Source organism: Bufo bufo, chromosome 2, assembly GCF_905171765.1.
Source record: "Bufo bufo chromosome 2, aBufBuf1.1, whole genome shotgun sequence".
NCBI classification, from domain to species: Eukaryota; Metazoa; Chordata; class Amphibia; order Anura; family Bufonidae; genus Bufo; species Bufo bufo.
Window position 1 is genome coordinate 644234407 of NC_053390.1, and position 15056 is coordinate 644249462.

Sequence of the window (15056 nt, forward strand, 5' to 3'; positions counted from 1 at the left end):
CTAAGTAGAGAGCACACGACACCTCAGAAACCAATTCAAACATTCTGGACAGATTCCCAGGTTACGCTGCACTAGTGCACAAGCTTCCAGGAACTTCATGTCCCAGTCAGTGCTAGATCATGAGCACAATGCTGCCACCGGCTGTTATTTAGTGAACAGGACATGCATTGTGGAAGAATCCAGTTCATTGTGCTGCAGAGCAAATGGACAGGTTCATTGCTCATTATTAACCATGGACACCGGGCAAAAGATATTAGACTTCCGGGAAGTCTTAATTACAATGATGTTTACTAAAAAGTAAGGGTTATAAAACATAACCCTTACAGTGGACCTAATGTGCAGTGTCTGGACAGTGCCCGCGCTGTGGAATATGTTAGTGTTATTTATATATGCACCACAAACAATACAGACGTTTACACCGGACAGCAAGATTTCCACAACACAAGACATTTTACTGAATAAAGTAACTGCATGCATTTCAATTAATATTTATGGGCTAAGATTTTTTAATGTCAAGTTGGCAAGGGTAAATGCACACGTTCAGGATTTATGTGCAGACAATCCGCACTGAAATCTGAAGGCGTTCGCAGGGAAATCCGTCAATTGGTGAGGATTTGCAAGTGGATTTGGTGTGGATTTTACTGTCCCCATTGAAGTGAATAGAAAAAATCCGGACAGGAAAAATAAAATTAATTGACATGCTGTGGATTTTAAAATCAGCACCGTAGGTCAAAATCCGTACGGAAAAAAATCTGTATCGTGTGCATGAGAATTTCAAATTCTCATAGAATACAACATACATGACCTATGGTGCGGATTTTCTGCACGCAAATCTGCATGCAATCCTGATCGTGTGCATTTAGCCTAAGAGTTTTAGTATCAAAGGCAACTTGATTTCGATAAGCAATGTCACATCATGGAACTACCTGCAGTTAACCAATTGGCAAAAGGCAGAGAAAGCAGCAGTCAGAGCAGGACAATTGCCAATAGCCATTTCCTGGAGTACAGTGCCTTCTACAAGAAGTATCCACAACCATAACCCTTTCCTTTCTAAGGACATATTTCATATGCCCTTCACAGAGTGGCACTTCAGTAGCCAAGAGCACATCTCATATGTCTCTGATACTGATCACTAGATCTCAGGTTGCCTAGCAGCTATAGATATGAGCTAATCTAAGCTTTAAAACAACAATGAGAATGTATTACTAGCTGCAAAACTTACCAGGATACAGTGGTTAATGCCGAATGCACACGGCCGTGTTCCGCGGTATGCCGGGCTGGATTCCTGTTCAGAGCAGGAGCGCACGGCGTCATTGGTTGTTATGATGCCGTGCGCTTCATGCCGCCGCTGCACTACAGTAATACACTCGTATAGTGTATTACTGTAGTGCAGCGGCGACATGAAGCGCACGGCGTCATAGCAACCAATGACGCCGTGCGCTCCTGCTCTGAACAGGAATCCAGCCCGGCATATCACGGACCGCTCTCGGCCGCGGAACACGGCCCTGTGCATTCGGCCTAAACATGGGTCTCAGTAAGAGCTGCATAAACCTGCAGCTTCCACTCCCAACGCAATTTATAATCAGCTGTATCTTGGGCACTATGGTGGCTAGCACTGCAATTCTGGTCTTGTTTACTTACATTGTCTGCTTTAAAACAAGATCTAGCTCATATCTCTAGCTGCTATACAGTCTGAGATATTCCAGGATACAGCAGTCTCTCTTTTCAGACTGCGGTGATCTCAGCCAGCATGGGTAGGGGGAGGAGTAGTGGTGGACATGCTGTAAGGCTGCATGGAGAAGACGAGATAATCAGATCCTTTTTTTCCTGTCTAACTGAAAATGGGGAGGGTAACATTATCAATCCACCTCTTCAATCAGAGAATATACATGCTCTCTGATTATACAGTATATTTGGAGGGGTCTTTTTTTCAGAAAAGGAGTGAGAAGATGAAAACTCATCTAATCACCTCTCTCTGTCTAATTAGTCTATTTACTGATGCCATGACCGACCAAGACATTTACCAGCGGTCAGATCACAGCATCAAATTAATTGTTAGAGTAAAATATGCTGACCACTTCTCTAGTCATACCAGTTATATACTACAGTAATAGTTACAATGATTATCACTACAGAATGATATCTATTTCTGATGGATGGAAAAGATTTCCAGAAAAGACATGATAATCATGTAGATTGTAAGCCCTCATGGGCAGGGCCCTCTCTCCTTCTGTACCAGTTTGTAACTCGTCTTGTTTATGATAATTACATACATCCGAAATTCCATTCCGCATTTTGCGGAACGGAATTGCAGACCCAAATATTTCTATGGGGCTGCACGACGTGCGGCCCCGATCCGGAATTGCGGACCCGCACTTCCGGACCCGCAATTCCGATCCTGAAAAAAATAGAACATGTCCTATTCTTGTCCGCAATAGCGGACAAGAATAGGCATATTCTCTTAGTGTCGGCAATGTGCGGTCCGCAAAATGCGGAACGCACATTGCCGCTGTCTGTGTTTTGCGGATCCGCGGATCCCTTACAGTCAGGTCCATAAATAAATCGACACAATTCTAACATTTTTGGCTCTATACACCACCACAATGGATTTGAAATGAAACTAACAAGATGTGCTTTAACTGCAGACTGTCAGCTTTAATTTGAGGGTATTTACATCCAAATCAGGTGAACGGTGTAGGAATTACAACAGTTTGCATATGTGCCTCCCACTTGTTAAGGGACCAAAAGTTATGGGACAGAATAATAATCATAAATCAAACTTTCACTTTTTAATACTTGGTTGCAAATCCTTTGCAGTCAATTACAGCCTGAAGTCTGGAACGCATAGACATCACCAGACGCTGGGTTTCATCCCTGGTGATGCTCTGCCAGGCCTCTACTGCAACTGTCTTCAGTTCCTGCTTGTTCTTGGGGTATTTTACCTTCAGTTTTGTCTTCAGCAAGTGAAATGCATGCTCAATCAGATTCAGGTCAGGTGATTGACTTGGCCATTGCATAACATTCCACTTCTTTCCCTTAAAAACACTCTTTGGTTACTTTTGCAGTATGCTTTGGGTCATTGTCCATCTGCACTGTAAAGCGCCGTCCAATGAGTTCTGAAGCATTTGGCTGAATTTGAGCAGATAATATTGCCCGAAACACTTCCGAATTCATCCTGCTGCTTTTGTCAGCAGTCACATCATCAACAAATACAAGAGAACCAGTTCCATTGGCAGCCATACATGCCCACGCCATGACACTACCACCACCATGCTTCACTGATGAGGTGGTATGCTTAGGATCATGAGCAGTTCCTTTCCTTCTCCATACTCTTCTCTTCCCATCACTCTGGTACAAGTTGATCTTGGTCTCATCTGTCCATAGGATGTTGTTCCAGAACTGTGAAGGCTTTTTTAGATGTCGTTTGGCAAACTCTAATCTGGCCTTCCTGTTTTTGAGGCTCACCAATGGTTTACATCTTGTGCTGAACCCTCTGTATTCACTCTGGTGAAGTCTTCTCTTGATTGTTGACTTTGACACACATACACCTACCTCCTGGAGAGTGTTCTTGATCTGGCCAACTGTTATGAAGGGTGTTTTCTTCACCAGGGAAAGAATTCTTTAGTCATCCACCACAGTTGTTTACCGTGGTCTTCTGGGTCTTTTGGTGTTGCTGAGCTCACCGATGCGTTCCTTTGTTTTAAGAATGTTCCAAACAGTTGTTTTGGCCACGCCTAATGTTTTTGCTATCTCTCTGATGGGTTTGTTTTGTTTTTTCAGCCTAATGATGGCTTGCTTCACTGATAGTGACAGCTCTTTGGATCTCATCTTGAAAGTTGACAGCAACAGATTCCAAATTCAAATAGCTGAGAAGCCAATTGCCCCATTACTTTTGGTCCCTTAACAAGTGGGAGGCACATATGCAAACTGTTGTAATTCCTACACCGTTCACCTGATTTGGATGTAAATACCCTCAAATTAAAGCTGACAGTCTGCAGGTAAAGGACTTGTTTGTTTCATTTCAAATCCATTGTGGTGGTGTATAGAGCCAAAAATGTTAGAATTGTGTCAATGTCCCAATATTTATGGACCTGACTATATAATTCCCAATATTTTGCATTCCAGCATTTTTTCAAATTGTAGACATGTGTGGTATGTATGAACTATTCACATCTTACAGTCTTTTTGCAGAGTATATTTTAATTGGACAAGGACCCTGCTAGGCTTCACATTTTAGGCTACTTTCACACTAGCGTTCGGGGTTCCGCTTGTGAGTTCCGTTTGAAGGCTCTCACAAGCGGCCCCGAACGGATCCGTCCAGTCCTAATGCATTCTGAGTGGAGGCGGATCTGCTCAGAATGCATCAGTCTGGCAGCGTTTGTCCTCCGCTCCGCTCAGCAGACGGACACCTGAACGCTGCTTGCAGCGTTCGGGTGTCCGCCTGGCCGTGCGAAGGCAAACGGATCCGTCCAGACTTACAATGTAAGTCAATGGGGACGGATCCGTTTGAAGTTGACACAGTATGGCTCAATTTTCAAACGGATCCGTCCCCCATTGACTTTCAATGTAAAGTCAAAACGGATCCGTTTGCATCATCATGAACAAAAAAAAATAATAATAATAATTTTTTTCTTTTTTTTCTTCATGGTAATGCAAACGGATCCGTTCTGAACGGATCTAAGCGTTTGCATTATAGGAGCGGATCCGTCTGTGCAGATACCAGACGGACCCGCTCTGAACGCAAGTGTGAAAGTAGCCTTAGCTGCAAATTTGATTTTTTGGTTTTGTTTATGATCACTGTTTTCTGCAAAGCTGCGTGAAGATGGTTGTGTGCCATAAATTACTAGTTTATCGTTTTATACATAGTATTTTGATAGCATAGCAGCTGTTTGCCATGTACAGTACATATTTTTAACACATATGTGGTTGATGACCATGAATGACACGGTCTCTGTTTCACTATTTTTAAGAGCACAACTCTTGTTGATGTATATGCGTGTGGTATATATGAGTTTTGCACACCTTAAAATATTATTTTTACATTGTTTTTATGTATGAGCTTCTGCTTCAGTGGGAGTTTTAGGTCTAAATGTTTGTGTTGATGCATTTTTTTTTATTCCTGTTTGTCACAAAGTCACATGAAAGTGGACATGGTTGTTAACAGTTCGTCAAGGCAATGGCAACCATCTGCTTTCAGGAAATATACAGGTTTTGGGGTGCACTTACTTTTTAAGGGATGTAGTCCCTGTAATTTATAGGTTGTTACTTTATTTTTTCATCTTAAAACCAGATGAAGATATGTGCATCTAAATTTATGTCTAAACAGTATGTATGAACTCTGCACATGGGAGGTGTGCTACGTATAATTATCTACTTGGGTCACACTTTTACCCATTAATATAAACTTTTATGCAATTTTTATGAAAATAAAAAAAATTTGATTTAAAATGCCATGAAAACTTTAAGAAAATATATGGGTATGGGGTGTTAATATGATTTTTATTTAGCAATTTAAGCTTTATTTGTACATGTCAAAACTGGAAAATTGTCCTGGCTATTAGAGGTACAAAATGTCCAAACACCTACCGTATGGCAGTGAAAGGGTTATAGACTATGGACATGCTTCACAGCATTTTTTTTTTTTCATTAATGCATTCTACTTATTCTGGACTAAAAATCTTTTTTTTTCTGTTGATCTTTATTTAAAAATTTCCTAAACTTTTTCCTCTAAAACTTTCAGTTTCAATGCATCTGTAGACTGTTGCTTCTTCTTCTCAGTAATCTGTAGACCTTATCTCCACTGACAGCTCATTAACACTCACTATGCTAAATTCTTAAGGCTCTATTACATAGGCAGATTATTATTAAGAAAGCTTGTTAGTGTAATACTGCCGCCATTGGGTAATCGGGACCTTTTAACATGTTAGAAAATCCTGATTTGCCGGTGGCAGATCACGCTGTGTAATAGACGCTCTGCTGCCAGCAAACAATGAGACAGTATAGGGACGAGCGGTGCATTAGCGATTGCTCGTCCCTTTACCGAGGAGGAGATTGCTGCATGTAATAGCCGCAGTCTACTCCTCTAGCAAACAGACTATTGCCGGGAGGGAAGGCTTTGCTCCCGACAATTGTCTGCTCTATCTGCCTGTGTAATAGAGCTTTTACCAATTTGATAAGTATTTAGCTTAAATGAGTGTTTATGAGCTGTTAGTAAAGATAAGGGCTACAGATCAAGCCATCAGAGCAGCTCTCTGACAGATTCACTGAGAAGGAAAATAAACAGTCTGCAGATGCAGTAAGACTGAAGTTTTTAATTGTTTTTTTACCTTTAATTCCATAAAGTTATTTAGTTATGTTTATACCTGGCCATATTTCTGCAGTACGAGGTAACTGTACATGCATACTAACTAGGAGGGACCAGGAGAGTAGAAAACACTTAGGGGGTCATTTATTGAGACCAGCGCCGGCCCTTACATAACTTCGGCACATCCACCACCGGTCTAATTATAAGCCAGCTTCGTTGCTGGCTGAAATTTAGACAATTTTCTATGCCTAAAACAGGTGTAGAAAATGATAAATGAAACAGGCCTGCCAGCCCGTCCCCTTCCTAACATGCCACCTTTTTTTGACCTGGCGTGAGCAGGGAAAAGTCGCAGATTGCGGCGCAAATAACCTTTGCGCCGCAATCTGCGACAGATATACACCAGAAAACTGGCATATATCTGATAGTAAATGACCCCCTTACTTTTGGAACAGAGAGCTCAGCTCCATTGAACACAAACTTTTGATCTCACGATAATACAACTGAAGAGAAAAAAGTTTTGCAATTTTTTTTTATTAAAGACCGACTGAAAAATTATTTTAACCCAAAATAAGTATAATATAAAAAAAAAATTGCCAGCAAAGATGTCCATAGGGTTTATGTGATTTGGGGGAAACCCCGCCAACCCACAGCGGTCCATGGTGACACAATTTTGCAGGTAAAACCAAGGTATTACCTACAAAATCTTGCAGCATTTGCCCTCAAGGGAGCCCCATGTTTTGGCCACATGTGGCATAATAGGGTGTCTTACTACAGGGACTCCAAATAATTAGCTGCAAGAGGTACTTTAATGTATGACTTCATGAACCCAAAGGGCTGTCCTTATCATGAACAGATTTTGTGGGTACTATAGACTTCAGATGCTCTTCATTCTATATAATTCAGAGTAGTTACGAATGGAGATAACTTTCTACAAATTCAAATAGAGTTTCCTAAACCACATAATCCCCAAACATGAATATCAATTTAACATTTGACATTAGTAATCCATTAATCAATCGTTGACTTCATGGTTGAAAACATATTACTTCAGAGTATATGCAGTACTGAGAAGAGCACACAAGTATATCAGTGTGTCTCACCTATAGTAGTATGGGTTCTTCTTCTTCTCATTGGTATCACAAATGACTGCACTGACGATATCTTCAGTATCAGTGCTTACCAACTTTACTGCATGAACAGTTAGGTGCTGGTTCAGGTTTGCCCGGCACTTTGCAGCATATGGGCACAAATGGCACTTATACTTCCTCTCTTCTGTATAGGAAATACAAAAACAAGAATAATAAGCAATATAAGCTACAATAGGCTATGGAAATCAGTTAGGTACTTTTCAATTTTTAGTCTTCCACCACGTGTGCAATATTATATACGAAAAGTTAAAACATCTACCCAATAAAAGGATGAGAGAAATCCTATCTATTGCTGTCCATGTACACTCTGGTATCACAAAATACAGAGATGGTACAAATGGGATGTTCACTATTACGCATTTTTTTCCGACAGGAAGCTAAGGGGAGCACTATGATTTTTTACAGATATGCTCATGTAGTTGCTTACTTCATGTATATCTTCCCCATGCTTTTTCTTTTTTCAATGAGTACTCTCCTTACCTGTTTTCACCATGTAGAGAAATAATTTTGGTTTGTTTCCACCCTGTATGTAGCACCTCCTGTTGCTGTATCCAACCAAACCCATGATGCACTTCTCCTTCCCCTGCCACAGCTCTAGCACTGCCCCTAACAACACCCAGCTAGTTTTTAGCTTTTCCCCTCCACTAGTTACATACACGCTCTCCTATCACTGCCCTTGCTGTTGCTTTGACATGTCCATGGATATAAGATCACAGGAAGTAAGAAAGACCTACATGGACATGGTCATGTGACCACAGCCCAGAATGGAAGATAGGAGCACTAAAGGTAAAAGAAATGCATTACAAAATTACAGTTACCTTCATAAATAATTATTATATTAACATTTTAATAGTGTTCATTGCAGAATTCAAAATAATAAAAGCTGTACCTGTGTGCAATAACAGATGTCGAGATAAAGTCTGCTGTCGACCAAATACTTTTCCACAAACATCGCATGGGAAGAGCTGTTCATTCAGCTTCCAGGCTGCTATCCCACTGCCTGCATCTAGTCCAAGTATCTCTGTATCTGAAACAACGGGGGGGAAAAAATAAAAGGATATATGTAGGTGTAGACTGGAAGTAAGAAAAAAAAAAATCAGGCAGTAATTGCACTGCTCATACTTTACTGAATATCAGGTAGAGCCAGGAGAAATACTACATACAGTGGAAAACCAGAGCAATAACACATACCGGCTTCTGCTCATCGTTAATATCAGAAAAGGTATAGCATTTGCAAAATATTCTGCAGAATAAAATCACATTATGATCATAAAATTTTCAAGGCTTTGCTATGAGAATGGATGCCAAGTCCTATGTTTTTATTGGGGCCCAATTGTCAAAGGACACATAATTTATAAGAGGATCCATGAGATCTGGCCGGCACATGTACAGTTCTCATGTCTGAGAGACATACCACCTGGACAGTCATCAAAAGAAATGGTTTCTGGTTCAAAAACAGATGTTCTTGGCCAGAGAAGACACCAAGCATTTTATGTGTGTAATCAGCTTACAGAGGACATCAAAGACACAGCAAGAACAGCTTCTGAAACACCATTGTTCAGGCACTGATACCAAAAATACACCACCACTGACATTCCAAGATACCGTATGTCAGGCAAATCGATTCCAAGACGGTTGATGAAACCTTTTTTTACATATCAAGCCATCATACTAATGTAAAATACTGTCAAGTTATAAAACTATTCTCAGAAGTGGTACATCATTCCGGCATGATATAAAATGTGCAGCTTTACTAGAGAAAACTCTGACTGTAAGCTTCTTTAATCAACCCTAGCAGAAGTGGCAATAAATTTTAATGTATCAAGTTGACATTATGAACTGGTTTAGCTCTGATTCTATCAGTGCTATACGGAGTGTAAACTAGCATTGTTAATGCAAGAATACAGGAATGAATGTCAGCCATAATGTATGACGTATGCTTTCCAATGAGTTTTTACACTGTCAAAAAATTTAAAAATTACTATTTGTGGGAAAGATGTGACAAGCTCTTATCTTTAGAGGAAAAGGAGTGCTACTTCTATTACTGAAGGAATCATGTTTGTCAGTTATAGAGCATTAAAGGGGTTCTCTGTTTTCATAATGATTTTTTCATATCTCTCAAAAATACTGCAGATGTTTGCCCCATATAACTGTTTTCCATGTCAGCACTTTACTTCTGTCACGGCTGTATGTGAGCAACAAGAGTATACACAGTAAAAAGAGCTACTGACCGGACCCAAACTAGGGAGGATAAAGGGTGACCCCTGTCAGACCCTCAAAGCTCTCCCTATGCTGCTAAAGCACATGCCCGGATCCAAATGGCGGAACGAGGCATGCCCGCGTACCTAAGACTGATGACCACTGTAACCCCTACAATAGTGGAAGGGGCACGGCCACCGGTGCCCTGCTCAGTATATGGAGGGAACCGTGGCCACCTCAGATCCAGTCAGAAAATAACCAGGTACACAACAATGTCTGCACACTTAGCTGAAGGAGCTGCAGCCGCAGAGAAGACGGATCCAAGGACAGCTGGCAATATCCGGAGTGCTTGCTGCAGCAGAACACAGGTCCAGTGAACTGATAGCTACAAGTGAAGATACTCAAGCAAGAGCTACAACTGAAATGAGAAATATAATCCACGCCCTACAATAGGAGGAGGGGTGATTTAAAGGTAGGGAAATCAAACGCAGGAGGAACAGCTGGGAGGAAGGAAACAGAAAGTAAAGACTTCATCACAGGGGCGGAGAAACAGAGCAGTGAGAACTCCTCCAAGCTCTAGTAGTGACATCATCACAGGGGTGGAGAAACAGAGCTGTGAGAACATCTCAAAGCTCTGGTAGTGACAACTTGTCCTTTTGTCAGCATCACTGCATCCTGGCAGAGAACTTCCTGTTTTCATCAGATTCCTGTTGGCTTCTCTACCTAAAACCAGCATTCTTTAAACTGTACTATCTCAGAGGGCTTGCTCCACTTAGCTAATATGGAAAGGAGAGGTGCAGTGGGCACGAGTACTGCAGAGAGAACAGTGTGGCAGGTGGAGCGAGTCCTGTGATACATTACAGAACTAAGCATGTTGACTTTGGTTGAAAGCCCTGCAGGAAGCTGATGAAAACAGGAAGTTCTGCCTGTAAACATCCTACCAGAATGTAGAGATGCTGACATAAGGGTACGGAAAGTGCTGACATGAAAAACAATGGGGGGCAATAAAATGCAGTGTTTGGGGTACTCTGGGCAGACAAAAAAAATTTTATTATGAAACCGGCGATTAGCTTTAACAATTTGATTTTGGACACAGACAAGGTATTGTTCAAACATGATGCTAAAATCAACTAAATGTCTCCACTAAAAAGTTATCCCTAGAAACAATAAAGCGAATAGTCACCATACAATATATGGATCCTGAGTTACAGCCTGTGTTATAATTCAGAGCTGCATTAAAGGGGTTATCCCATCAAAAGGATCATAGTTTAATTTGTCCACGCTGTGACAATGATCACTTTCCTAAATATAATGTTTAAGCCAATTCCTACCCTTCACTAAAAACCTCCCCCTTTTACCTCATTGTTGTACCGTGTCCTCCCTTAGTTACGGCCACCTTTCGCCGGCCGAATGCAATGGCCGCGCATGCGCGGCGAGCGAAACCACCTTGATCCAGTGTGTGGCTGCATTTCTTCCATGAACGTGCACGCCGTCATTCCCTTGTGCCGCTTCTGAAACAGAGCCGCGCATGCTCTGTTTTTAGCGCAACACAAGTGCGGTAGTAATTATTGTGCCAGCAAGTCGGGAATGCAGGACGTGAGAGGGTAGAGAAAGCGCTGCAGCGTTTCCCGGAATGAAGTTCGGCTGTAACGGGAGCGTGCATGCAGGTAAGGGAGGCGGAGTCAACTGATCAGCAGAGCGCTGATGAGCTGCCCATCAATAGAAAGGACAACTCCCCAGGAAATAGGCGTTAGTACAGAGCGAACAGGAGACGCTGCGATGAAATTAGAAGGTGGGATAACCCCTTTAACATTCCTTCAGGCTCCAGCGCTCAGAACTCAGTATTTATTGTTGGTGCAATGTCTGCTTAAGAGAAAAAAAATTAGAGCCACTTTTCTACTGCAAGCTACCAGTTACACCTAACTCTACTTGCCTTTTGTCCCAAGTACTTTGTTTTCCACTGTAGATATGGTACCCCCTATATGTAGCTGGTTGCAGTGATGTTATTGTCAAATTGACACAGAAACAATGGATATTTAAGGGCCACTGTTCTTTATTCTCAGTATGTGGATATTAGTCACAGAAAGGAGATAAATGTTTCACAAAAAGGCTAAAGGAAGCAAGAGAAGACTGTGCAAATGATGCAGTGTAGTGACAAGTCTCTGAGACCAACCTCTAGCAGGGATTTCACATAACGTTTCACATAACATTGGCTTGCTTGGAACTTTGTTCCCCCCCCCCCCCCCCCCCGTCCGTCCGTTCCACCCCCCTCCCTTCCGTCCCAGAAGTCCCACAACACATCGGAGAAACTCCAAAAGTCTCTTAGGTGAAAAGTCCAAGCAAGAAGAGCAGAAACAAAAAACAATTTTGAGTCGTTATCTTTCAGATACATATTCTGCAATGGTATAGTATAGACATCAAATCATCCGGTCAACTCTCATGACAGCATATCACAAGAATATCATAAGAATAGGTACTGAAGCACATGTACCACAGCAACCTCTCAGAAGATGATTTCTTCCCACCCAGAAACCCTAGCGTCCCACCTGCTTCCCATGAATATATTCTCCTAGATTCCTGAAGAATAACGCCCAAAAGTTTGCATGAGACCAGGGTGTTGTGATCCGGAAATCATACTCCAATGCAACTACAACCTCCAGATTAATCCTCAATGTTATAGTGCTGTTTCCAACTGCCCCAGATCTTTTCAAACTTTTTAAGGTTATTCCTTTTTTGATATACAAATCTCTCCAGTTGCAGCAGGGTATGAACCTTGTTAACTAGCTCTTGAACCTTAGGAGGGTCATGATCCACCCAATGATATGCAATCACCTTTCTTGCCTGATACAGTATACGAATAATCGCCAATGTATGTTCAGAAGATATTGAATAACTGTCAACACAGCCAAGTACACACACCTCTTTCCTTAAGAGGGCAGGTGTCCTATAGACCCTATGTAGCAATAGCAGCTGTGACATTCTTTGTGCTTCACCCACCGCTATATCCGTAAATCCTTCCAGCACTTTGTGCCACTGGTCTTCCGTTAAATCAGTTATATCATCCCATTTGTCATACAATCGGAGAGGCTGCTTTTTAAATTGTGTTTCCATAAGACTGCTATAATGCAACGATATAACCCCACTAGTGGTACCCTTAGAACTTGCCAAATCTATGATCGTATGTTTAGAGGCCGGTTTAATCCTTTACACTTTACCCTGCGAGTGCATAGCATGTCTAAGCTGTAAATACATGTAAAATTTGTGAGTGCGGAAGCTGAAACTCACGTGGTAGTTGAGCATATTCTTTTAAAGTCTCCCCATCATAAAGTTGATGCATGTGGGTAAGTCCGTATCGTCCCCACGTCTGAATAGCGGATATTTTATGGAGTTCTGCATACATGTAATTGGACCATATTACGGTAAACTTCGTGTACCCTTGTATCCCTGCTACTTTCCTCGCTTTCCACCAAACTTTGTGGATTACCCGAAGTATCGGAATGTCATTCCCTGCTTTATCCAGGGATCCATCCTCTAACGCTGTTATTAATTCCCCCCCCCCACTAGAATTTGCGCGATTCGCCCGTCTTATTAATGTCCTCCTCCATCCCCCGCCCGCGTAAATGCTGTAGTTGGGCAGCTAAGTAATAAATCCATGGGTCTGGAGCCCCAAGTCCCCCATCAGTTTTTGGTCGACAGAGCGTAGCCAGTTTTATACGCGGAACCCCTCTCTTCCAGATTAAATCTCTAAATATGGCATTAACCGTGACAAAAAATCAGGCAGGAACCCATATAGGTGCATTATGCAACAAGTATAGGAGTTGTGGCATCAGTATCATTTTTAGATTAACCCTCCCTATTACCAAGAGTGGCAATTTGGTCCAAACCTGTACCTTCTGTCGGAATCTCTGCAGCAGCGGAGTCAGATTCAGTCTTTCATCATCTCTGACATCAGCAGTAACCTGGACACCTAGATATTTAAAAGAAGTAACAAGTTGCAGGCCCTCCGTCTGGCAGCAACTTTCTCCATTGTCTTCTGAGAGCAACATCAGAACAGACTTGGACTAGTCTGTTGTTCAACCCTGACAGGCCACTAAATTCATTAATGATGTTCATGGCTGCCGGAAGAGAGGAGCTCCATTCATCTAGGAACAAGAGCATGTCATCGGCATAAAGAGCTACTTTTTCGACTAGCTCATTATACCTAAAACCCTGAACTGCCTGCGCTTCCCTAAGTGCCGTCGCCAGGGGCTCAATTGCTATTGCAAAGAGTAAGGGTGTCAGAGGGCACCCCTGCCTCGTCCCTCTATGCAAATGGAAAGATCGGGAGAGAGCTCCATTCACCCTAATTTTAGCTGTAGGAGTGTTATATAAGAGTTGGATCCACTGGATAAAGGTTGCCCCGAAGCCCATTTTCTTCAACACCGCCCACAGGTATCTCCATTCCACGCTGTCAAAAGCTTTGGCCGCATCAAGAGACGCGACCGCCGCTTTCAAACCGCGATACCTTCCTGCCTGTATGTTTAAGAATAGACGTCTGATGTTAACCGCAGTCGACATATTTGGCATGAAACCTGCCTGGTCTGAATGTATAAGCGACGTTATTACTGTATTAAGTCTATTCGCCAGGACTTTCGTTAATAACTTCACGTCTACTTGGAGAAGAGATATAGGTCTATACGATTCTGCCTTTAGGGGATCTTTGCCCTGCTTGGGAATGCCAACTATGATCGCCTCAGTCATACTAAGTGGCAATTTACTCTGACGCTGTGCCTCCTTAAGCACTTCCAGCAACTGAGGAAGTAAGATAGGGGCAAATGTTTTATAAACCGGCAGGCAAGCCATCTCTCCCAGGGGCCTTAGGCTGGGTTCAGATCTGAGCGTATTTTATATGCGCGTTTAACGCGCGTTTTTGTCGCGCGTTTTTATGCGCGTTTTTTGCAATAGTAAACGTGCGTTTGTGTGATTGACTGCAGTGTCCTATGGCCACAAACGCGCGTCAAAACGCCCCAAAGAAGCTCAAGAACTTGTTTGTGCGTAGGGCGTTTTTCAGCGCGTTCAAACGCGCTGTAAAACGCTCAGGTGAGAACCAGGGCCATAGGGAAGCATTGGTTTTCATGTGTTGAGCGTTTTACAGCGCGTTTGAACGCGCTGTAAAACGCTCAAGTGTGAACCCAGCCTTAGTGTTAGACATATTACTCAGGGCCGTTTCTAATTCCTTGAGGCTGGGTTCAGACCTGAGCGTCTTTGATATGCGCGTTTAACGCGCGTTTTTGACGCGCGTTTTTTTGCAATAGTAAACGCGCGTTTGACGCGCGTTTGTGTGATTGACTGCAATGTCCTATGGACACAAACGCGCGTCAAAACGCCCCAAAGAAGCTCAAGTACTTGTTTGAGCGTAGGGCGTT

The 15056-nt window shown here is 42.3% G+C and overlaps 2 protein-coding genes and 1 long non-coding RNA gene across 4 annotated transcripts in view; 2 read left to right on the forward strand and 1 right to left on the reverse strand.

The window, feature by feature from the left end:
• LOC120990016 overlaps positions 1-15056 on the forward strand; it is a 134408-nt gene that overhangs the window by 94528 nt on the left and 24824 nt on the right. The window lies entirely within an intron of this gene.
• ZNF827 (zinc finger protein 827) overlaps positions 1-15056 on the reverse strand; it is a 273636-nt gene that overhangs the window by 25355 nt on the left and 233225 nt on the right. For both annotated transcript variants that reach the window (XM_040418517.1, XM_040418516.1), the window contains 2 exons: positions 8342-8479; positions 7405-7576 (listed from right to left, as the gene is read on the reverse strand). In XM_040418517.1, coding sequence (XP_040274451.1) covers positions 7405-7576; positions 8342-8479 — 310 coding nt within the window. The remainder of the gene's footprint in view (positions 1-7404; positions 7577-8341; positions 8480-15056) is intronic.
• Positions 608-4913, forward strand: LOC120990018. The gene is made up of 3 exons (XR_005776356.1): positions 608-870; positions 964-965; positions 4903-4913. It is a non-coding gene; the product is annotated as an uncharacterized LOC120990018 (long non-coding RNA).